Here is a 25,957-nt window from a genome sequence, read left to right on the forward strand (position 1 = left end):
GGATCTCACGGTTTATGGATTTGAGCCCCATATCAGGATCTTTGCTGGAGCCTGCTTCAGATTATGTGTCACCCTCTCTCTCTGCCTCTCCCCCGCTTGTGCTCCTTCCCTCTTTCTCTCAAAAATTAAAAAAAAAAAAATTATGCCCTTTTTTTTGCTTATAAATGAATTCCTTCTTTTATCTCAGGAATATTTCAGCCATACTTATTTTAATTTTTTTTTAACTTTATTTATTTTGAGAGAGAGAGAGGGAGAGAGAATCCCAACCAGGCTCTGCACTGTTAACACGGAACCTGATGTGGGGCTTGAACTCATGAACTGTGAGATCATGACCTGAGCTGAAATTGAGAGTCAGATGCTTAACTGACTAAGCCACCCAGACACCCCTCAGCCATACTTATTTTAAGTGTCTTTCATGATTTCTGGTTTGGAAGTCTTTTACTGTCTGCTGTGGTGACGGGTTCTTACCTGACTTGCAACTTTCATCTGTGAGCTCATCTTTAGAGCATTTTCTTGTCTTTAGTGGATTCAGTGTATACTGTAGACAGTCTAGGTATTCCTGTGGGGCCGTGTTCCTTCTGCCTGCCAGATCCATGTGGTTTCATTGGTTTCTTAGGATCCTGCAGTAAGGTGATGTAAAATTAAGGCCTCATACCCCCCAGGGCAGATTTGGGGTTCTCATTTCTTATGGGCACCTTTTTCTCCCCTAGTCCATGGTGACTCTTCACAGAGAAGATTGTCTTCCTGGTTTCCAGTTTCATGTCCCACTTCCAGGTTTTTGCTGTGTTCACGGACTGCCATTTCAACTCCTGTCCCTTGAGATGTGAATGTGGACCTGCTCTTGCTGGATTTCCCACTTCATTTCTGGTACCAGGAGATTTCTTTTGTTTGCTCAGGCTTAGATACATATTGAAAAAAAAATGCAAAGATTTACGTTTTATCCAACATTTCTATGTGTTTGAAGCAGCAGGAAGAACTTACCTATTGCCTCTGTCATCTTGGCTATCCACTCTTTTTCTTTGTGCAGACATAGACTTTTTTTTTTTATAATTTTTTTTAACGTTTTATTTATTTGTAGGAGAGAGAGAGAGAGAGAGATACAGCGTGAGCAGGGGAGGGTCAGAGAGAGAGGGAGTCACAGAATCCGAAACAGGCTCCAGGCTCTGAGCTGGCAGTCAGCACAGAGCCCGACGCGGGGCTCGAACCCACGAACCGCGAGATCGTGACCTAAGCGAAAGTCAGACGCTTAACCGACTAAGCCACCCAGGCGCCCCAACATCTTTTTTGTTTTTAACCTGATGATATATTGTGAGTTTTTTCTCATATTCTTTGAGGACATTACTTTTATTTTTACTAAAAAACTTTTTAATGCTTATTTATTTATTTTTAGAGAGGGAGAGATAGAGTGCAAACTGGGAGGGGCATAGAGAGAGGGAGATACAGAACCCGATGCAGGCTCCAGGCTCTGAGCTGTCAGCACAGAGCCCGATGTGAGGCTCCAACTCATGAAAACAGGGAGAACGTGACCTGAGCCGAAGTCAGACACACAACCAACTGAGCCACCCAGGTGCCCTGAGGACATCACTTTTAATGACTGCTTGACTTTTATAAGAATATACTATATTTTATTAAATAAATTCTCTATTTTTAGAATATTAGGTTGTTTTCGTTTTTCCATTATTGTAAGTAATAATGCAATGAACATATTTAAACCATTATCTCTCTGCCTCTGTCAGCTTGTTTCTCTAGAATAATTCCTACAAGTAGAATTCCTTCATCACATTTTTGAGACTTGAGTTCTATTGCTGATAAATTATACTGCAGAAAATTTGTTTCAATTTGTGCCAGGTACAGTGGGTTTGTATGTTTCCTGGAACCATTTTTCCAACTGGTTCTTATGTTTTTAAAAGCATGGATGCTAATTTTCTGGGCAAAACAATGGTATTTCATTATAGTTTTAATTTCCATTTGGTTTACTGGCTGGTTTTCTTCTTAATTTTTTAATGTATATTTTTGAGAGAGAGAGCACGTGCAAGAGAGGGAAAGTGAGTGTGCATGAGTGGGGGAGGGGGAGAAAGCTAGAGAGACACAGAATCCAAAGCAGTTTCCAGGCTCTGAGCTATCAGCATAGAGCCCAACTCAGGACTTGAACTCAAGAACCGTGAGATCATGACCTGAGCTGAAGTCAGACACAACCTGCTGAGCCACCCAGGTGCCCCTAGTGGATGTTTTAAAAGGATGTTTTGAGTAGGTCAGTGATTTTTCAGTTTAGAAAATGTTAGTCACCAGGAGCTAGAGTGGCTGCTAACTTGCTCTTTTTTGTTATTTGCTATTCCCCTACTGTCTTAGAAGGAAGTTGGATCCTTAGGTGGAAGGTGTGTTCAGTGACAGGGTGATGGGTGAAAGAGTGCAAATCGCAGAAGGTGAGCAAAGAGTTGAATTGCTCAACATAAGAAAAGATGTTGGGGCACCTGGGTGGCTCATTCAGTTAAGCGTCAGACTTCGGCTCAGGTCATGATCTCAAGGTTCGTGGGGTCGAGCCCCATGTCGGGCTCTGTGCTGACAGCCAGCCCAGAGCCTGGAGCCTGTTTCAGATTCTGTCTCCCTCTCTCTCTGACCTTCCCCTGCTCACACGCTCGCTCTCTCGCTCTCTCGCTCTCTCTCAGAAATAAATAAAGCATTAAAAAAAATTAAAAAAAAAAAAAAGAAAAGCTGTTGGTGTGGAGGTTGAGGAAGGAAATACCTTAGAGGAAAGGAAGCTGAAACCTAAAGAGGGTGGCCCAGGAGTTGTGACACAGGAGGAGGCACTATCCCAGAGAGGAGTTTTGGGGAAAGATGGGGTAATGAAAGGAAAATGTGCAAAGTTTTGTCTAATGGTGTGCATTGTAAATTTTCTTCTCCACCTCTCCACAAAAATCTTAAGTAAAATATTTCTCATTCAATTCATGTTAGGTTGGCTCTACTTAGGGGGATACCTTGAAGCTGATGGGCATAGCGTTAGAGCCAAGTACTGGGGGGAGAGGTCAGGGAGATCTGGACCTCCTGAAGTAGCCTTGACAAGACACCAGAATGCTGGACTAAGGCAGTGACAAGTGACGGTGGAGAGGAGGGGGTATTCTAGAATTTGGAGGTAGGATTTGGTGGTAAGTTACGGTTTTTTGCAGGGAGAGGGTAATGGAGTCAAGATGACTTTGAGTCTTACAGTTTGGGAGAGTGCATACATAGGAGTTGTCTCAGATGACTGGGACTGACCTTGGGAGGAAAGGTCACTGTTTCCAGGCTTGTAATTTGGGGGAGGGAGGGTTGGATGCTAGTGCTTTTGAATGGATGATGTGAGCCCAGAAAGGAAGTATTTCTCTTGCTCACTGGACAGAAGGGTCCTCCTCATTGTTCCTCTTCTCTTATAAGCTCTGGGGTCCTGGTTTGGCCGAGAGAATGGAGAGGGATTTCTATAACAACTAGCATTGGTCTTCTCAAATGATCATATTGATTAGGCCTTAGAGCCAACTTTGATTTAATTCAAGAAAATAAGGATTATAATCTGAGAGTTGTAAAAAAAAATTTTATACCTTTCCAATTTATTCAAATTTTCTATATCTTTATTTACTTTTGACTCATTAAACTATCAACAGTTAACATTTCCTATAGTAGTTGTGCTCTTATTAATTTCTTTATTTCTAAAGTTATACAATCCATGGCATATAAACATTAATGTCAGTGTGTCTTAATTTTGACTGCATTTGTGTTTAGTGGTTTTAACTTCAAATCCTCTTTTGATGTAAATATTTTCAACCAGCATTGTCAAAGACTTGTTCTAGAACTCTGATCACAACATTTACTCCTCAGTCTAGATGCCCATTCTGTCATCTGTGGAGGAGAGTGGACTGGATTTTATAATGTAATTAGTCATTAAAATTCACTGTGTCTCAGTTTCTTTTTTGGGAGACCTGTGTCTAATAATGAGTTAAAGAGGTAAAATGGATTCTTGGGAAGTGTAACATACTCAATAAATATAAAGTACTGTGTAATTTTTCTAATGCCAAGAGAAAATTTCCAGAGCTGGTAGTGGGCAGTGCTTCCTTCTATTCTCCAAAGCCAAACGTACAGTTTGGCTCATAGTTCTTAGGCAGGTATCTAGCTGCACCGTAGAAGCGCCCATCTCTTATGAGTAGCAAAGGCCCTAACCTGTTATGTTCAGCTGGTAGAATCCTTCCGTGGTAGCATGTAGACTGTTAAAAGAAGGGGAAAACCATGGATTTGTTAACTGTTGTACTCTTTAAGAAAACTGGGGTGATAGTTTTAGTTCTTTGTAATATGGCATCCTTTCCAATAGTTGGAAAATATTTTTGGTACTAATGATTTTTATCCATAGTTTATAGAAACTTGGAATTTTAGGAAAGATTTCTATGGGTTATTGAAAACATACACTTATATATGATAATTCCTTCCTTTGTCAGTTAATAAGAGAGTCAGAGTTGGCTTCTGCAAGTTGTGAAGCAAAGTGCCTCCGAGTTTCAGCTCCTGACAACACTTAATTTATCAACGTAAAAAGTGAAACACTTCCCATTTAAGCTAATGTTTTGGAGGTTAAAGTTCAAACCCTGACATGCAAACACCCTGAGTAGGACTCCTCTGCTCACTTGGACACAAGTTGGACAAGGATGTCTGTTGCTGTGAATCATTTACATGGAAATTCTTGGGTGGATATGGTGGGAAAGGATTATAAACTAGGAAGTAATGCCCAGATTATTGCAGAGCCTTTGAAAGTGACTCACAGCTTCCTGTTCTCTGACAGCTCTTTGGTGTTTGTATTGAGACATTTATTCTGAATGAAATATGTGGCATCAGAAGCAGTTACAGTCTGGGCAATTACTTCCCTAATGTATAATTTCCAGTGAATAAATAATATATAGAAAATAGGAACAAACTACTTTTGTAGAGACAGAAAAAAAAATGTAAAAGAATTCATACAGTCCTCACAAAATTCATTTAAATCCTTCCATTCATTCTCTGAGGCTTTAGTAAGACAGAGCACACTGTCCACACTTCACCATAACAGTGCTATGCTGGAAAGCCAGGTTCTAGGGCAGCTTCTAATAGGAGATGGTCACAGGGTGGTGTATAACTTGAAATATAGAGGCAGAAGGAGATGTATGGAGAGCACCACTATGAAATGGAATTAAGGGTATGGATTTGGAAAACTCCCTGGGTGTGGATCCCAGCTCTGTTACTTACTGTGAAGCTTTGGGACTCAATTTCTCTAACTGTAAAACAGGAAATGTAAAATTACCAATCTCAGGGAGTTGCTATGTGGATTGAGAAAATATATGTACTATTTAGAACAGTGCTTGGTATATGGTAGGCATCCATGAATGTTTGTTACTCTTAGAGGGGTCGGGGGAGTCTCCCTTGCCTTTTTAGACTACAGTTGTATGGGAATGCTGTGTTTTGTGGGGTTTTCTTGGATGGAGAGTTAGGGGGAGATTTTAGGAGTCTTGTTGATTTGACTTTCAGATGTTCTTGATTGGATGGGATGAGTTCAGGTCAGGAGAAGACTATTAGAATGGCATGCTTGCATTTGCTTGGGAGTCAGAATTAAACCTCGCCTTTTGCTTCATGCAAACACAGAGACTGTGCAGAAGGCAAATGAACCTAGGACAAAGAGATTCTCCACAGCTGTAGGTCTTCTTGGTATCTCCGGAGCACAGGGTTGGGCATGTGGCCTGAGCTCTGCCAAACAGATTCACATCCTGGGGATAAGACTGTCATTCATAGCTGGTGGTGGTAGAGGCATCTGGAGACAGAGCTCGAAAGGGGCACATCATAGTTTCTACTGTGGAGCTCCTTAAAACTGCCTGGCACCTGTCCTTCCAGAGCCTCCTTGTTCAGCCCTCCCTTACTCTTTGAGCCATGGTGTTCCAGTGTGTCCCTTTTTCCGGCAAATTTTTCCAGTGTTTGTTGCTTACAATGAAAATACCTTAACTGGCACAAATACCCAGTAGGGAGATTAAATGTTTCCATTGTCAGTAGGTAAGGAGATACAGATGAAGCCAAGTCTTGGAAATCACAGAAAATGCCTTTTTAGAGAATATGGCTTACAGTGAGAAGATCACTTGATTTCTGAGGTGCATAATGAGTGAATTGTTGACCTATTTGAATGGAAAAAGGAAGAGTCTTTAGGCTGGCCTGAGCTGATTAGAAGGTGTAACCTGCAGGCATCTTTGGAGATGGCAGGGGTTATTTTTCCTGTCAGAAGTTGCAATTACCAATAGGCAAAAAGACAAGCTCATTTTATTTACATAAGATCGTCTTCATTGTGCTTCATGGTATAGTGCCAGTAACTAAAATTTTGCATAAGAGCTTCAATATTAGGACCGACTTAAAAAAAAGATCTATTTGCAATAAACTGAAGAATTGTAGTACCCTTTTGTGGAAGGATTTAGAAATAATAGAATTAGTAAAGATACTAAATGGATTTTTATTTTAAAAAGTCTTTGAGATGGGGCGCCTGGGTGGCTTAGTCGGTTAAGCGTCCAACTTTCGCTTAGGTCATGATCTCGCGGTACGTGGGTTCGAGCCCCGCGTCGGGCTCTGTGCTGACTGCCAGCTCAGAGCCTGGAGCCTATTTCAAAGTCTGTATCGCCCTCTCTCTCTGACCCTTCCCTGCTCACGCTATCTCTCTCTCTCTCCTAGAAATAAATAAAAATATTTTAAAAATAAATAAATAAAAATAAAAAAGTCTTTGAGAGGAGTGACATCTTTTGAATAAGATCATTCAACATCATTGTCATCAAGAAGTTACAAGTGGAGTTAAGTATTTATATTGTATTGTATCATCTTACCACCTTGAAAATTTTAATTAGAAGAAATAGAAGATATACCATTGCTCTCAAAAAACTTAAAAATTACAAAGTGATAAGGTGCTGTAATACATTATAGATACTTAGTCTGAGAAAATGGAGTTATCTGAGTGTTCTATGGGGAGACCATGAAGAATTTTCTCCCTTAGCTGGGATTTGCATCTTTCTCTGCCTATTCCTTTTTCAAGGTCTGGCTCAGATAGCACCTCCTCTGTAAAGTCTTTGTTGAAGACTGGAAGCAGTTAGAAGATTCTTCCTTTCCTACTTATTTCATTCTGGCTTTCATGTGCTTCTGGAGGTGGCATCCTGGTTCATTCTGAGGGCTGATTCTTCGGTAGGGGCTCTGTCAGGGGCCATGTTGAAAAGGGGACCCTGAGGCAACTCGAGGCCTTATGGGAAAGAGTTGCAATTGGTGAGTGAAGCTTGAAGTGGGTGAGGGAGTCTCATTTGCTTGCCATTGCTGTCATGTGGGGTTTATTGACACCCTTACTAGATTGTAAATTTTTTGAGAGCCAGTTCATGTGTTAGTCACCAGTAGATTACCTCCAACATTTGGAACAACACCTAGCACCTTAGATGTTTCCAGTAAATGTGCTGAGACAAAATGAGGCCAATGAAGAAATTCATGGTGGAATTTGAACTCTACCTGGAGGGCACATGAAGATTTGGATGTGAGAGAATAGTTTATCAGGACAAGATATGACTTGAATGAAAGTTACGGGACAATCAGGAAGAGAGCCTTGGGAGAAAGAGGTCTTTCTCAGTGGAGACTGAGAAAGAAGAATTGTTAACAGGGAGGGATTGGAGTGTGGAGGCATAGGTTTACAGCTAAAAATTATTAAGGCTGTATTCTGAAGAAGGAAGTTGAAGTATAAAGGAACAACAACCAAAAAGAAAAAAACAGGGAGAGATAGAGAATTTAATTATGGACGACATCAGCTTTTAGAATGTTTTCTTCTTCTAGAATTTAAAAATAGAGAATAATTAGGCGGCTTGTATAATTTTGAAAAGCGATATAGTGACATTTCATGGAATGATGGTAAACTGGAAATCCAAAACAGCAATAAAAGCAGCAAACAGATTTGATTTAAAAACTTGTTGTTTCTAATGTTCCTACTTAAAGTTTATTTCAGGCCAATTTCTTTGAAAAGCTATAACTCCATTAGATATCTAATCATGTATAAAAATGCTATTACAAGACAGGTTGGTGGGACATCTGGCTGGCTCAGTCGGAAGAGCATAGGACTCTTGATCTCAGAGTCATGAGTTTGAGGTCCACACTGGGTGTAATCATTACTTAAAAATAAATAAACTTAAAAAAAAAAAAGACTAGATCAGTTTTTTTTTTTTCAGTTTTATTCATTCGTGAATTTCTATCTGCCATACATCTTCCTTGTTCCCTTTGTACTTTGGAAGCATATTATTGTGCCACACAGCAAATTATAATGTGGGTCCCATTGAGGTCTAGATTAAGCACCCCTTTGGAAACTGAACGAACTTGGTACTTGGGGGTATCTGCTTTTAGTGAGCTATTGGATAAACCTACAAACATCTTAGATGTCTATTTTTTTTACTGTCAAGTATTTGGTAAGTTACTTCCCCTCCCCCCACCTGCAATGCATTAGTAATTTCCTGACTTTAATAATTTGTTGACTCTGAATTGTTTTTAATGTAGATTGCCCTGCCCTGTCTCACAACAAAAAGGCCTGCCATTTCTCATAATATATTACTGCTGAGTTTGTCATCTTTTTTGAAATTTTTTAAATGTTTATTCATTCATTTTTTGAAAGAAAGAAAGAGAGAGTGCAAATGGAGAAGCAGCAGAGAGGGAGGAAGACACAGAATCCAAAGCAGGCTCCAGGCTCTGAGCTGTCAGCACAGAGCCCAATGCGGGGCTCAAACCCACCACTAAGAGATCATGACCTGAGCTGAAGTCGGCCACTTAACCAACTGAGCCACCCAGGTGCCCTTAGTTTGATATTGTTGCCTAGAAATGAATTAACAGAAATGGGAAGAAGAATATTTCTGGATAAAGGGAAGGGAAAAAAAGATACAGAGTAGCCATAAGCCTGGAGGCCTTTAGACTATGAATGTAATCTTCAATACTGCTGATTGCTGTGAGACTAACTTTTCGGTACTTCACTAACGCACTGATTTTCTGGGATCAGGTGTGGTGGTAGTGGTGGTAAAATACAAATTATGACAAAAATCAATGATATTGTGATAGTTTTGAGTGATGACAGATGGCAGCTACACTTGGGATGAGCACAGCATAACATTATAGAGTTGGTGAATCACTATATTGTATACCTGACACTAATGCACCATTGTGTGTCAACTATACTCAAAAAAAAAAAAACCTTAAAAAATTATTCTTCTTTTCTACATATAAACTTAGAAAATATAATTATGATTAATCTTCTTTCCCAGTTCAGAATGTTTAAGTATTTTTATGGTTTGAGGAATCCCCCCCCCCTTATATTTTCTTTTTGTAAACTATGTCTGTTATTACTCTTCATGTATCAGTTCAGACTCTTGGTTGCAAGCAATAGAAATCCAGTTTAACTGGCTTCAAAAAAAATTGTTTCAAGTAACTAAAGTCATAAAGGCTTTAGCCCAGTGGGATTTAGCACTCAACTCTGCCCAGTCATGTTTTCTCTTCACCCACTGGCTCTGCTCTCTGCTGTGTTGGTTTTGGCTTCATTCTCTGCCTTGGGTCTTCCTCTTCTGGAGGTAAGATGGTATGGCTGTTTTGGCCTGTACTTCTTCATGAAAAACTGATCCAGAGGAGTTTGTGGGATTCTTATTACAGAAAGTTCCACAAAAGCTTTCTTAATGTCTCATTGGCTCTAACTGGGTTACATGCCTATTCCTAAACCAAATCCCTGAGGCAGAGAATATAATGTGTTGACTGGCTTGGACCTGGAACTTCACTCAACTGTGATACATGAATTATATGGGATGAGTGAAACTCCAAAACTAAAATCGGTGCTGTTACCAGAAGGGCAATGGTTACTGGAGAAGAAAACATGTTTGGGAAATGATACTTGAAGTATTGATGGTATTGTAACATTATATGATAGCAATTTGGGGAACATTAGTGTGTTGAATTTTCTCAGAGAGTCAGAGAAGTCCTAAGCTAGGGGTGGGAATAGAGGAGAGGAGGGGAGATATAAATAATAAAGGAGAAGGAAAAGATCCTGGGATGATGGGCAGATCCAGTTACCGGAGCTAGGAATCTGTGATTAGTGGGCTCCTGACCTGCTGGCTCCTCTTCTCTCAGAGAAGCTGACACTTGGAAATATCCCTTACTGGGAGCAGGGATGTGGTGAGTGGTGCATAACTGAGGTTGGGTTTTGACACATTAAGAGACAAAATGTGTTCTTCTGGCTCTTATAATTAGCTAATTTGATGCCAATGTTTCTAGAGAAACATACAGTATTCCCACCACATTCCCTTGGGAGGCCAAGTGAGGTAACATAGAATTAGGGAGGTATAGAAACAAAATTAATAGACCAGAGTTTTAATCTGACTGACACACGTGTTATAAAAAGATTCACATTATTTGCAAAAACTGAAAACAAAATTTCACATAAAAATCTGGATTTCTGGTTTCTCTTTAGAAATCAGAAGATGTGGCAGCCTTGGGCCTGATTCCTGTTGGCAGCAGTCCACTGTGGTTCAGCAGCGGCTTCCTCTTTCGGAGCCCTGGCTGGCACCATGGACACGTCAGGAAAAGGCTACAAGTCTAGGGAGTCAGATATACAGGCCTCCGTCCTCCTCCAGGACTTCAGGGACCAGGAAGAATTTTCATGGGCTGCTGGGCAAAAGTGTTGCCGAGCTTGGGGTCATGGGACAACATTGATCAGTAGGTCCCAAGAACTGATTCCCACTTGATAGACTGTAATTTCCTCAGCTTACAAGTTAACTGTATTCACTTAACGTAGAATTTAGAAAGGGGCCTGTTTTCCCCTTTCTTTCACATCCCCGAATGATTCCAGTCAGTCTTCTGTGGATAGTCTTGATCTAAGCTTTGATCAGTAAATTGTACTTTATACCTGTTATGTATACATTTAATGAAATTTCCTATTTCTGAACTGAAAAATTACTAAGCGTGGTTGTACACATGCACACACATGCACACCCCCTTCTAGCCTTCCTTCTCATATGCTGCTCTGTATACTGCTATTGCCTTGGCTGCAGTTAGTCCAGAAGCTTCCAGCCCAGAATCACATAGAGGTTGAATGAGCTTGACAGTAAATATTATATGGTATACAAAGAGGTCCCTTTAAATCCAGATTTAAACAGCGAACAAATTAGGGGATAATTCTAATCTGTTAATGAAAAGAGAAATAATCATAAGATTCCTTTATATTATTTACCAAAAAATCAGTTTTAATCAAACTTAGGCATTTATCATTGACCCCAATCAGCATTATACTGAGTATAGTTCTAGAAGAGTTTAATTCTTATTAATCTTTAAACCTTCGTGCTGAGTCCAAATTGTATTTGTTGAATACTTAACTAAATTATTTTAAACTCTCTTACTATGAGCTACATATTGGGGCTTTTAAGTAAATGGATATAGAAAGCTCTTGATGGCAATTTAGCAGCTGATGAACACTCAGGTCAGCACCCAACTCAGTGCCCAAATATACAAATGCACAGGATCATTATCAGTGTAATTGTGGCTGGTCATGGAGATGACCATGGCAGTGGCTCAAGCAGAAAGGCAGTGAGTGGGGAGATGATGTAGGCAAGTCCTCTCTGTTCTTCTCCACTTTGCCCAGCAGATTTTCTTATTTAGACATCTGGTTTTTGCACAAGACCATCAGTACTTAAAAGATTCATCTAGGGAAGAACTGAGGGTATTTACTTTAAAAAAGTATAATATTTACTCTTTTGTAAAGGGATTTGGGGGAAATTGACAACAATTATTTTTGAAAGATTTAGAAAAAAACAACTGCGATATAGCCAAGTGGGCTCAAAAATTTGAATACCATCTCTGTGCCCCTAATACTCAGCAGGGTGAACAGGTGCTCAGCAAGTTGTGAATAAATAATGAGTGAGTGGGTGGGTGAATGAAGAGAACCGGTTATTGAGGCATGGAGATTCTTTCAGTCTGTTCACTCATCTGTTGCTGACACATTTCACACAGACCACTGTTCTGTTTGCCACCCCCCCCCCTTTTTTTTTTTAACCTAGTACTCTCCCTGCTCTATGAAGAGAAATATCACCATTAGTGAATTTTACCAAATTTTCCCCTCACGTGTAACACAGTAAGGCCGTTGAGAATATAAAAATGAGAAAATCAGCATCTTTTACCTTACAGAGCAAACAGTGAGTTTAGGAAGGTGAATGAGATTAACAAAATATGACTATCACAAGGCAATACATGATCAAGAATCAGTTAATGTGTGTGAGCTGAATAACATATAAGAGCCAAGGTGAAGACAGAGGCTATGGTACTAATGCAGATGGGAAAGAGGTAAGGATGGAGGAGAGTGGCAGGCAGACTGTGGAACAGAGAGTTAAGGGGCAGAAAGGACATGAATTTGGTGGTGTGGGGACTGATGAAATGGTTAATCCTTGGAACTGAAGCAGAAAAAAGGCCCAACATTAACATATCTGTATATTATTTTTTGTCATGTTTGTTTTTGTAGATTGGCAAGCTTCCCTTTAAGAAGTCACAAATGAGTCAGTTTGAAACCAAGCGTCACACCCTTACAGATGTGTTACACCTGGCTTAACTCTTCATATTGGTGCCTGATTATGGTCTCTAGGATTGTGCAGTGCAGGCACTTAGGCAATTATTTTTGCTTATCTGAGAATAAACTTACATCTTTATAACATTTACCCTTTTAAGACAGTTTGGGATTTTGCCAGTGCAGGCTTGTTGGCAGTCCAATTGATGACTTCTCAGGAAGGTTTGCCAGCATAGCTGTCCCTTGTAAAATGAATTAAAAAAAAAAAAAAAGCAGAGCTCATTTTTTTCAGTGCAGAAGGATGCTCAGGAGAAATGTGAATTATATTGTACCCATTTAATAGCTTGCTCTGTCCAAAGAGGGGACACACTGGTGGGTAGAGTAGGAAATCTAATATTTAACAAAGTCAGTGGTCTCCCAGTTTATATTCATATTAGAAAGACAGTAGAGGGGCATCTGGGTGGCTCAGTTGATTAAGCATCCGATTTCGGCTCAGGTCATGATCTCACGGTTATTGAGTTCGAGCCCTGCATCAGGCTCAGAGCCTGGAACCTGCTTCAGGTTCTGTGTCTCTGCCTCTCTTTGCCCCTCCCCTGCTCATGCTCTGTCTCTCTTTGTCTCTCAAAAATAAATAAACATTAAAAAAATTTTTTAATGTCAGTAGATATCCCAGTTAACTAGAGAAAATCTGATAAAGTAATAGGTTGATAGGGAATATGAATGTTTGTGTTTTGCAGAATGATGTCACTCCCTATTGTGAAATGTGCTTGAAAAAAAGATAGCTGGAAATACAGAGAGGTGAACTATTTTCCAGGTTTCCTTTACACTAAAAAGGAAATGCTTCAATTAATTCATATTTGTTCACTGTTTATTTTTTTCACATAATGATTTATTCTAGTGACCTTGTGATCTTTAAACTTGTAATGGGGAGCTGAAAATAGAACATAGTAAGAAAAGAGGAGTGTTGAGATGGAAGATAAGAGAAGTTTATGAAGAAGAGGGGGAGGATATAGGATGCCGTAGTATTGCCCCCCCCCCGAGATACTGCAGTGTTCCAGAACCTCTGATTCTAGGCAATTCTCCAGAGAATTGGAGGCTTTTTTTCCCCATAGAAAAGGACAAGCTTTTTCCATAAAAGTCAGGTATGAAAGAAATATCACATTTATGTATGTTCTTTAAAGCAAATTTATTTTGACTGAGATGCCTCATCCTGCCTGAGTAGTCACATCCTTCTCAGGCACCTGGAATCTGCCCCTCAGCTTCTCGTCCTGGGGTCTTAAACAGAGCAGAGGCTCATGGGAAGCTCTTCTGTCCTGGGTTCATCAGTCCCCAGTGTCTGCCTGGGAAATGCCCATTGCCCACTCTGTGCCTCCCTTCAGCAGAGATTCTCCTGCACTTCGGCTGTCCCTGTCTCTGCCACCTCTGTGGCTGCAGTCTTCCTTGCCGGCATCCACAGATTTCCCTCTTTGCCCGTGGGGAGAATTTCTCCCTCTCCCTGTCTTCCTCATCTAGTGGCTTCTCAGGGATCTCCTCTTCCTGCTGCCCCATTCCCAGAACTCCCAGTAAACTCTGAGGAGGTTTGTGCTTTTACCCGAGGACTCGGAACCGCAGATTCCAGGCTGGGTTTGCTTTCTGTGCTGCCCCTTTCATTATGCCTGGCAAGAGGTGGTCACTACTTTAGTTGAGAGGTATGACTGGGGCAAGGGGGTTGGAGAAGAAACACAATTTGATATTTCAATAAATGATTCTTCTACAACAATATTAACTGTTTTGACTGTTCAAGACTGAAGTACTTACAAAATGTTTCCCCATGTCCTGAGGGACTTTGGGAAATTTTCTCCTGTTCACAACATATTCTTGTGTTACCTTTATTATTTTATTTACCTACTATTTTTTTACTCTCTGAATTTAAAAGTTTAAAAATTATGTTGTGAATTATTTAAAACAAAAAATACTCTTTAAAAAATTTAATAGTTTTTTAAATTTATTTTTGAGAGAGAGAGAGAGAGAGAGAGAGAGAGACAGAGCATGAGCAGGGGAGGGGCAGAGAGAGAGGGAGACACAGAATCTGTAACAGACTCCAGGTTCTGAGCTGCCAGCACAGAACCCAGTGTGGGGCTTGAACCCATGAATCGTGAGATCATGACCTGAGCCGAAGTGAGACGCTTAACCGACTGAGCCACCCAGGTGCCCCTAAAACAAAAAAATATTCTTAAAATAGGTTCAGAAACAATATACCCAGTATCCATATACTTACTGCTCAGATTGAACAGATGTTAAATTTTGCCATAATTGCTTCAAATTTCTCTTAAAAAAATGTAATAGATCCAGCACCAGCCCCCAGCTGTGGCCCTTTCCTACTTCGCCATTAACAACCACTATTCTGAATTTTCTCATCATTCCCATGTGTTTTTAAGTTTTACTACATATGTTTGGCAACATAAACAGTATTTTATGTTTTTATAACTCACAATAATTGGTACATATACCATATGTATCTTTTAGCACTTTGCTTTTTCCAGTTACTGTGTTTTTAAGAAACGGGTGTGGTTCATTTATTTTGCTGATGTATCAATATTATAATAATGTATTCATCTGTTACTCTAAAGAAAACTGGCATTTGCCCTTAAAATATAAATTGGCCCTTAAGGGGCACCTGGGCCACTTGGTCAGTTAAGCATCCTACTCTTGGTTTCAGCTCAGGTCAGGATCTTTCAGTTTGTGAGTTCAAGCTCCGTGTTGGGCTCCTTACTATCGGTGCACAGCCTGCTTGGGATTCTCTCTCTCCCTCTCTCTCTCTGCCCCTGCTCTGCTGTGTACGTGCTCTCACTCTCAAAATAAATAAACTTTTAGAAAACTTCCCTCATATCCTTAAAAGTTGTGCCCTTAAAATATAAATCTGATGAGCACTGTAAGGGTTTATCAATCACTCATACTTAAGTGTCTACACTTAAGTATGGCCAAGTATGGCCTGAAGTGGTCATCATTCTTTTCTTTAAAGCTACCTGTGATACTTGCAGTGAAAGAATAGGGATGTTAATTGAAGTACATGTAGAATTTAAGGGTTTGGAGGCATTAGAAACAGATTTGATATTGAATCTCTCTCTCTCTCTCTCTCTCTCTCTCTCTTTAACCTTCCTTAGGTAATCTGTTCAGCCCTCTAATTTGCATTTAAGGGAGGACACTTCTTCCCTTAATAGAAGAACAGATCAATACACAGTGAGCCCTTCTTGTATGAGGTTAGCATAGTTCCAGGCCCATTGAAAGCCCTCAGTAAATATTTGCCATTATTTTTTATATTACTAGAGAAAGGGGAAGTAAGGGAAAAGGGAATTTTGGAGGATAAAGTGGCAGGCTGCCTCCTCTGTGTCAATGGCTACCTCAGGAACTCAGGATCTCAGGTGACCAGCGCTAGGGCCACAGGGGGAGGAGAGAAAATAGAATAGCCTGGAAGCCAAAAGGTGCGAGTGAAATACAGGTTTAGTTCCTCACAGTTGGGAGCTGTACAGTTGGCAGAAAGACAGAAGAATCTTGTTGGTCTTTAGAGCTGTTCCTAACCCCTTTTCTCTGAAACTCTTCTGGATACTGGGGTTTTAGATCCTGTAAATCATAAATGGCTGCTTAGACTAATTTTGGTAAAGTTCTTTTTTAATTTTTTAATGTTTATTTATTTTTGAGGGGATTGGGGCAGAGAAAGAGAGGGAGACACAGAATCTGAAGCAGGCTCCAGGCTCTGAGCTGTCAGCACAGAGCCTGATGTAGGTGGGGCTTGAACTAATGAACCGCAAGATCATGACCTGAGCCAGAGTCGGATACTCAACTGCCTGAGCCAGGTGTCCCAATTTTGGTAAAGCTTTTAAAGGTTCACAGAAGTTAGAAATTTTAGGAAAGATAAGAGATCAGATCCAATTTCATCTAAACTGAGAAGTTCATTTTTAGAATATACTTCCTTAACTTTCTAAATATATACTTTGCTGTGTCAGGGTACACTTGGGGATTAGGAGAGGAGGAGAAAAGACTCTAATTGGTGAAAGAAAGTTTTTTAAATTATATGGGCTAAAAATACAAAGTAGAGAAGGAGAGCAGTGTTGGAATTATTGAAGAAATATATGGCACATAACAAAATCGATGGGAAGATAACGTCTGTCTACAGAGTTCAACATTACCTGCCCTGTTGGTGGGTCCCTGGTCAGTGATCCTGGCTGCGTCTGGGCTGCATCTTTCAGGATGACTCTGAAATACTGTGCTCTTTGGAGCTGTCTCAGGCATCCAGCTAGGAATTCTTCAATGCCAGGTGTTGAAACTAGTTAAATGCTGTGTTCCTCATTTCTAAAATTGCAAAGTGAATTCTAGTAACTGCCTTCTAGAGTGTTTCAGGACTGACAAATTATGTGTCTGATAAATATGATATGATCCAGCTAGAATTTTTCCTCCAAAACTTTACAGAGAATTTTACAAAGACAGTTTTCTTTTAAAATACAAAATTTTATTTTACAAGTATATATTTTTTATATATTACATATGTTAAATATTACATAAATTATTATTCAAATACATATCTATATGTTTACATGGCTTGATATCACATTATATTTGGGAGACTGCAGAGCAGACCTAGAGACAGTAAAGAAACAGAGCTTGGTTTGACCACAGCTTAATGATGAGAGTATGAGTACACACTTTGACACCTTGAAAAAGTTACTCAATCGCATGAAGCATCCCTTTCTCAATTACTAAAATGAGGACACCACTTATTTCATGGAACGGTGAGGATTAAATGAGAATGAGCACATCATATTTAGGACCTTATATGGCACATTAATCATCTAAGCATGGGACAAGTAAGAAAAAGAAATACTGGGTTACTAGTTAATAGAGTAACTAAAACTCTTTTTCCTAAACAGAGTAGAATAGTGGGCAGTAGTATATTTTTAAAAACCCAACGATTTAATTATACTTGAATTAGAATCAGACATAAGTATAAGATACAGAAATCTGTCATTTTGGAGGAACACCCCAAATTCCTAATCAAGTTGGTATACAAACGACAAATGAGCCATAACACTCTTCGAGGGCTTCACACAATTCAATATGACTTTTAGTTGATCAGTGAAAAATTTTAATGAATGGGTTATTTAAAAAATTATGTGCTTTATTCTTTTTGTGGACATTATTTGTGTCTTAAAATTTTACTTCCAGACTACTTTCTTTTTTTAAATGTTTTATTTATTTCTGAGAGAGAGAGAGAATGTGAGCAGGAGAGGGCCAGAGAGAGGGAGATACATAATCTGAAGCAGGCTCCAGGCTCTGAGCTAGCTGTCAGCACAGAGACCGATGCGGGGCTTGACCCCACGAACCATGAGATGGTGACCTGAGCCAAAGTTGGACGCTTAACCGACTGAGCCACCTAGGCGCCCCTCCTGGCTACTTTCTTAACATTTATAAATGCATTTCTCTCAAACTTGAAATGTTTATTTTACTGAAAGAGTGGGGTAAAATGTAAATGAAAATTGTACAGGCTATGAGAAATGTCTATGCCCTGCATAAGGGCAAGGGGTAAAAGACAGGCATTCTTCCCTCTGTGGACTCTGTTATTGTCTAGCCCACCTATGCTGGGATGTAGTGTGGGGATCTGTTCCTGTTTGTTCCCTATCAGCCAGACCTCTCAGGTGATGCCTTCTAGAGATTTTGCTGCCTCTGTACTCTGTGTTGCTTAGATGAGTGTTTCCAAAGGGCTAATGTTCTTTTTTATAACATTGCTTTTTCTAGCTATAAAGACCTGAAGGTAGTCCTTTCTCCGAAGATGGAAAACAGTACCACTACCATTTCTCGGGAAGAGCTGGAAGAGCTACAAGAAGCATTTAATAAAATAGGTATGCTTGAGAAAAACTAAATACGACATTCTTATTCTGCTTGATGTCAGACTTCCAGGAATGGAATAATACCTTCTATTGGTTTTACTACCACCCACTTACCCCTAGCTTTATCCTGTTTCTTCCCTCCAACTCCCATCTAGGTTTCACTGGATTCTTTCTTTCTAAAAGATAAATTAAGACTGGCTTGAATTTCTAAGAGAATTGGACTTTGAATTCTTTGATAATTTCTTTGCTGCGAGTAATCCAGGTTAATGAATGACAGTGTAACTGAATACGCTTAACATGATATCCTCATTACAGAGAGAAAATATAGAAACACTTCCTCGTTTATAAATTGAACTCTGGCCTTCACGTTTGTCGCTAATAGTAACACCTTCTGACTTCACACGGAATATTTTAAAATCTGAATATTGTTTTTAAAGGCCGTATGTCTTTATTTTTCTTCTCCCTGAGGCATAATTTTAAAGAATCTTGCGGTAGTTTTTAAAGGCTGTGTATCTTATTTTTTCTTCTTTCACTTTTTAAAGCCATTCAATGTTTTGTCTTTGTGACATTATCATTTGATGGCTTTGTATTTTTCTTCCAAAAAAATTCTCTCCTGTTCATTTGGATGTCACTTCTGTACTTTGCTCCCACGAAGCCTGTGGCAAACAAGAAGAAAAAATATCATCTTTTGCTCTCGTCTGCAAATGCATGCAAGTGAAAGGCAAGCACAGTGAAAGAACCTTGGGATGGTGACACCACCAGTCCTGCCCCTCCCACAGTAGGCTCCTTCTCTGGTACAGAGGAGCAGACTGTGGGGCGCCTGGGTGGCTCGGTCAGTTAAGCATCTGACTTCGGCTCAGGTCATGATCTCGCTGTCCATGAGTTCAAGCCCCGTGTTGGGCTCTGTGCTGACAGCTCAGATTCTGATTCTGTGTTTCTCTCTCTCTCTCTGCCCTTCTCCCACTTGTGCTCTTTCGCTCTCTCAAAAAATAAATAAACATTTTAAAAAAAGAGCAGTCTGTGAGAAACAGTCAGATGGTAGACTAGGGAGGACATATCATGATCACAGTTGATCTTGTGCCTAGATTTCTCATAAACCTAGTGAATCATGACTAAAATTCATGTAGATGAGATGCAGTACATAATTTTAGAGACCAATACTAAGAGAAAAGAAAGATTTAAGTTTAAAAAAGAAAGCTCTCCAGAAAAACAAAAAAGTAAAGCTGTCAGGAAGCTCACAACTTACACATCATTGCTATGAAGCAAAGTGAGTTATACAAATCTCTGGGCCCTTCCACTTCTCCCTGCACAGCCATCCCCAGGGTAACTCAAACCTTCTGAATACAGTCTTCACGGTGGCTGAATTAGGCTCATAGTGAATGCCTTAATCTTGGTCTTTTTTTTTTTTTTTTTTTTGAGGACAGTATATTTGTTATTAGAGCATTGCATGAATATCGTATGATCTCTAAAAGATTACTTTTAATAATAAATTTTTATAAAGTGTTAAATGCAGTGCCCAGAGTCTTTTCAAGACAAAAATTGGGCAATTGTCAGAATGTTCTGCTCATTTTGAGCATTGAAACAGAGGAAGTAATAAAAATCTATCCCTAGTTTGCTTTTGCCGTTATTTTATAAGTGCAGTTTGGTAGCTTGAATAAAAGTGCTGCCTAGGTCTTAGTGAAATGAATGAATTAGTAATCTATTTTCTTTGTTTAGTACATGAACTTTGCTCTTTATGACTCATGGACATATAATCCTGCAATATTTATTTAATGATATTTTGAATAAATAATTCACTGATGGAACAAATCTGACAGCCAGATAATTTGCTCTGTGCGAGGGCAGTGCTAACACTAGCATAATGTGTATTAGCTTTATTGATGAGATAAATTGCTCCTTAAAAACCTAGTACTTCCTCTGATAATTTGTACCCAACAACCTTTCTCAGAGGCAGAGGGTCATGCTTATCCAACCTTACCAGGTGGGATATTTTGGGGGTCTTTAGGGAGACGTGAGAGGTTAAAATATTTGTCTTCTTTCTTTTTTTTCCTTTGTAAGTTATGGTAAAATAGACAAAATTTGCTATTTTAAGAATTTTTAAGTATCTAGTTCAGTGGCATTAAGTACATTCATTTTGTTATGCAACCATACCACCATCTCTATCTCTAGAACTCTTTCATTTTCCCAAACTGAAACTCTCTAACCATTAAATACTAGCTCCCCATCCTGAATAACATTCTATTTTATGTCTGTACCACATTTTGTTTATCCTTTCATCTGTTGAAGGACACCTGAGTTGTTCCTACCTTTTTGCTCTTATAAATAATGTTGCTATGAACAACATTTGTCTATTTCAAAATACAGGAAATGATTCTGAACTTGTACTAAATAGTGACATTTTGCTCTGAGTTCAAAGAAAGTGTTATCATTATTGCAATATCCAGAAATTTAGCTTATTAGCTGGCTTTTGAGATTATAGCAATATTTTGGTTATTGGTAGATTCTAGTTTAGAAACTTTCCACTTGTTCTGAACAGTATTAATTCCTAAAATAAAAGTTTCTATCTTTATAATTAATTGAGTTTTGGTGAGGACACCTCTTATCCTGATGGGAAAAAGTGAAATACAGGAAACAAAGCAACTATTACCAGATGAGCAAAGAAAGCCTATATGACAAGGTAGATCCAGGCAACTAACCAAACAGTCCAAAGCCCTGTTGCCAACTCTCGGCAGAAGTGTTTTTGTGTTGCCTGTGTCAAGAAGTGATATCTAGTCTCTAGGGAAAACCCAGGGAAGGACATCTCAGCAATAAAGTGAAAATACCTGGAAACCCATTTCCAAAAGTCCAAATATAGGTGTGAAATTATTTCTTGAACACCTGATGTCAAAACGCCATCAAACATGATTCAGCCTACATAATGGTATCATAAATACATAATGAAGAAGCAATGAATTATTGACAAATGAAACATAAGTGCCACCAAGTGAAATGTAGAACAGAGATACCTTATGTGTACTTAACATGTGCCCATATTTTATAGAGAATGTGAGTCCTGCAGATTCATTTGTAAATTCTGTGAAGTTAAAATCAGGTTCTGCTAAACCTGAGTTTTTCATTTGTCAGAGCAATGTTCAAACTGTGCACTTAAAATACGCATGGTAGTCCTGAATCTATGGGGATAAAGTCCATTTACTATGAATTTTTTGATAGGGTATAGACTCCTAGGTACAGTTCAGATGCAGGAGAAAAGGTTACTGCCACTTGTGAGACAAACCTGAAAGGTTCTACCTGCCTGTGAATCTTCCATGAGATCTTCTGGGTGCACACCTTGAATAAATAATGCAAATGGGATTTGACAGTTCATAATTTATCTTTACAGATATTGACAACAGTGGATATGTTAGTGACTATGAACTTCAGGACCTTTTTAAGGAAGCAAGCCTTCCTCTGCCTGGCTACAAGGTGCGTGAAATTGTGGAGAAGATTCTAGCAGTGGCTGACAACAACAAAGATGGCAAAATCAGTTTTGAAGAGTTTGTGTCAGTAAGTAATCCAATCTTCTGTTTTTTGCTTCAAGCAGAGTTCTAGTAATGTCATTGCTCTCTGGTTAAATCTGGCTTCAGAGACCAGAAAAAGCACTGCTTTAAAATGATAATTAGGATGATAACAACAACAGAGTCCACAAATAATTCATAAAACAAAGGGAAAAAAATCATTCTCAGGTTGTTGGATATCAGGTTTCAATAGTAATAGCTCATGTGCGTGCTCGCTTCGGCAGCACATATACTAAAATTGGAACGATACAGAGAAGATTAGCATGGCCCCTGCACAAGGATGACATGCAAATTCATGAAGCGTTCCATATTTAAAAAGAAAAAAATAGCTCATGTGCTAGTAAAACTACAGTTGAGTTCAGTGCTTATCGACTATATGTGTGCAGAATGTTTTAATATCTCAGTACTTGGTCTTGAGAAATGAAATGTTTTTTGTGTGACTGAAATAGCCAAGGTATGGAAACTATACCTTCTGGGAACTAGTTATTTCCTTGTGCTAAGTGATATCTTCAGTTTCAGCAATGCCACCACGTAAATTCTGATGCTAGCTATGATAACATGGTGTCATTATTAAAGTACCTCAAGGCGCAGGGAACTGAACAAGATGAAAAATAATACATGACTCAACCAACAAAAGAAAAATAGATTGTAGAACTGAATATTGAATATCTGGTATCTCAAAAGTTTCATGCCAAGAGAGATGACTTGGCTACGCTGCCACTCACAGTGGTCAGTTGAGTGAGCTGCCGCGCCCTTCCACTAACACCACCATGACTATAGTTTTCATATGAAAATATAACCATTAATATAATTGATTAAATATTTATGAAATGTGAGCTGTCTGGTTTTGCATTCTTTATTCATTAAGCAAAGATTTGAACTCCTTTCTTTTTTTATGTTTTATTTATTTCTGACAGAGAGAGAGAGAGATACAGCGTGAGCAGGAGAGGGAAAGAGAGAGAGGGAGACAGAATCAGAAGCAGGCTCCAGGCTGTGAGCTAGCTGTCAGCACAGAGCCCGACATGGGGCTCGAACCCACAAACTGTGAGATCATGACCTGAGCCGAAGTCAGATGCTCAACTGCCACCCAGACACCCCTGAGCTCCTTTCTTGCCAGGTTCTGCTAGGCAACCTGTGAATAATGTAAAGAACAAAAAGAGAGATGATCCCTGCTTCCAGGGACTTTAGATGTGGGGAAGACAGAATCATACAAATGGCTAAGAGAGATCTATGATAATTGCTACGGTAGAGCAGTATGGGTCCCTTGAGAGTTAATAGAAGGAACTGAACTTGGTGGTGAGGCTAGAGATCCCAGGGATGCAGAGAATGTGTCCTGGAAACTATGAAGACTGAGCTGAAATCTGAAGAGAGATGCTAAACAAATAAAAGAGTTGAGTAGGAAAAATGAATGATGTGCAAGACAGGCAGAAGTGACAGCCTATGTACAGACTCTGTGGCTTCAGAGATGGCAGATTCTCTCAAGCACTTGGAAACAAGTTGAGTGTGGGTGGAGGGAGATGGTGAGGGTAAGGAATGCAGGTAGAGAAGCAAGTTGGGGTCAGGTCATACAGGATCTTGTAGGATTTTCATTTCTATCATAAGTACAATAGGAAGTCAGTGATGTGGGAGGAAGAGAGTGTGAAGTGACATGATCAAGTGAGAATTTTTAAAAACTCACTCTGGGATCACCTGGATGGCTCAATCAGTTAAACATCCGTCTCTTGATCTCAGCTCAGGTCATAATCTCACAGTTCATAAGATAGAGCCCTGCGTCAGGCTCCATGCTGTTGGGACAGAGCCTGCTTGGGATTCTCTCTCTCTGCCCCTTCCCCCCACTCCTTCCCTCTTCCACCCCAAATAAACTTTTTTTTAAATTTAAAAATTAAAAAAAAAAAAACCCTTCACACCGGCTGCTGCTTAGAGTATGGATTATATTCAGTCTGGCCAGGGGCCCCTGGATGGCTCAGTTGGTAAGCGTCTGACTTTGGCTCAGGTCATGATATGATGGTTTGTGGGTTCGAGCCCTGCATCAGGCCTGCTCTGTACTGATAGCTAGTGCAGAGCCTGGAGCCTGTCTTTGGGTTCTGTGTCTCCCTCTCTTTCCGTGCCTCACCTGCTCACGTACTTGCTCTCTCTCACTCAAAAATAAATAAAACATAAAAAAATAAAATAAATTTGGTCTGGCCAGTCACAAGAGTGATTGAGAGAGGGTTTTTGTTCAAGCCTACATTATTTCCTATGACATCTGACTTATTTATTTTAACATATATACATTTACAATGTTCACACAGGCAAATATCTTCATTAAAGCATTTAAAAATCTTTATCATGTAGTTATTCTTTAGTTTTCAATAAAAAAGATCATGGCAAGTGTAGAATAATTTCAAGGTGTTCAATTTAAGCTTAATAACAACAAAGTTTCTTCTAGTGAAGAATCTTTGAAGTGCAAATATTTGTACAGTTTGTGTTATGGGTAAAATGACAGGAGAGCTGTCTTTGTACACAAGCATTAAGGGTGAGAATCCCTGATGAGGATTTATTTTGATGTCATTCCAAATAAATAAAGAAGCTAAATAACTGCCTTCATGCTGCAAGGCTTTTTATGATGATTGAATTGAAGTTCAATTTTACTTCTATTCTGTTCCAGCTGATGCAAGAGTTAAAAAGCAAAGACATCAGTAAGACATTCCGCAAAATAATTAACAAGAGGGAAGGGATCACTGCTATTGGAGGAACATCATCCATTTCCAGTGAGGGCACACAGCATTCTTATTCAGGTAACCTCCAATCAAAATTTGATCTTTCAGTCGTTGACTCATTCACTAAGTCCGATATTTCATCAAATATAAGATGCCGTTCATTGTAATTCACACCATTGTCTTATGTACCATTGAAGGAAAATCAGACTATAATGTGCCATCAAATTTGACATGCATCTCAATTTCAGAGCTGTCAGGATGAAAAATAGTAGAATCGTTGAAATCAGTGAGTCCCTACTATGTGTCAGGCACAGCCCACAGCAAGGAGATTAGAAACAACAAAACAGAGATTGTTTATATTTCAGCATTGACTGTGTTCAGTTATGACCACATAACTGAATGGATTTTTCATCTTGACTGGTGAGTTGAGTTTACTTTTAGGCCTGATTTAGGAATTTATGAAGAAGTTTATTACAAGGACGTTTCCCTTCCATTTTCCAGGAACTGAGATTCCTGATTATCAAGGAACCGGGTGACTAGAGAGCACAGTACCTGATTTGCTGGATCTGATAGAATCACTGGATTGTTGCCCAGTGGGAAATCCAGAGTCACATTAACTCTTAAGATGATATGTTACCCCCATTAAGCTTACTTCTCATGGTCGAGATGTCTGAGAACCTTTGGCCCAGTTCCTTTTGTTCATAGGAGTATAACTAGAACTGTGCTTTTTCTTAACAAAAACTCACCGTAACTTTTCGCCTTTTCCTTTAAGATCTGAATCGGTTAGGGGCACCGGGGTGGCTTAGTCGGTTAAGCGTCCGACTTTCGCTTAGGTCGTGATCTCGCGGTTCGTGGGTTCGAGCCCCGCGTCGGGCTCTGTGCTGACTGCCAGATCGGAGCCTGGAGCCTGTTTCAGAGTCTGTGACTCCCTCTCTCTCTGACCCTCCCCTGCTCACGCTGTCTCTCTCTCTCCTAGAAATAAATAAAACATTAAAAAAAAATCTGAATCGGTTAATTATCCTCATGATTCTCTTCCTTTCTAACTGGATTTTTCCATAATAATATACTCCTACTTTTCCCACTTATTGTAATTTTTTTCCTACCCTTTTCCCACTAGAGAAGTGTGATAAACACAGTGGCCTGTAAATGCTACCTCCAGTTTTTGATAGGGATTCATCCTTAATTCTGTTTCTGCCTACCCATTCTAATGAAAATGTCTCCAAATTTTATTTTATTTTATTTTATTTTATTTTATTTTATTTTATTTTATTTTATTTT

General features: G+C 39.4%; 1 protein-coding gene and 1 non-coding gene across 2 annotated transcripts in view; both read left to right on the forward strand.

Annotated features, from left to right (window-relative positions):
• Positions 1-25,957, forward strand: part of PLS1 (plastin 1) — a 79,849-nt gene that overhangs the window by 14,413 nt on the left and 39,479 nt on the right. The window contains exons 2-4 of the mRNA XM_039219318.1: positions 18,335-18,438; positions 21,806-21,969; positions 24,628-24,757. Of these exons, the coding sequence (XP_039075249.1) occupies positions 18,369-18,438; positions 21,806-21,969; positions 24,628-24,757 (364 nt within the window). The 5' untranslated portion in view covers positions 18,335-18,368. The remainder of the gene's footprint in view (positions 1-18,334; positions 18,439-21,805; positions 21,970-24,627; positions 24,758-25,957) is intronic.
• On the forward strand, positions 22,189-22,295 carry LOC120221760. Its single transcript, XR_005525889.1, has one exon. It is a non-coding gene; the product is annotated as a U6 spliceosomal RNA (small nuclear RNA).

The sequence above is a fragment of the Hyaena hyaena genome, unplaced genomic scaffold, assembly GCF_003009895.1.
Source record: "Hyaena hyaena isolate Hyena2069 unplaced genomic scaffold, ASM300989v1 scaffold_806, whole genome shotgun sequence".
Taxonomy (NCBI): Eukaryota; Metazoa; Chordata; class Mammalia; order Carnivora; family Hyaenidae; genus Hyaena; species Hyaena hyaena.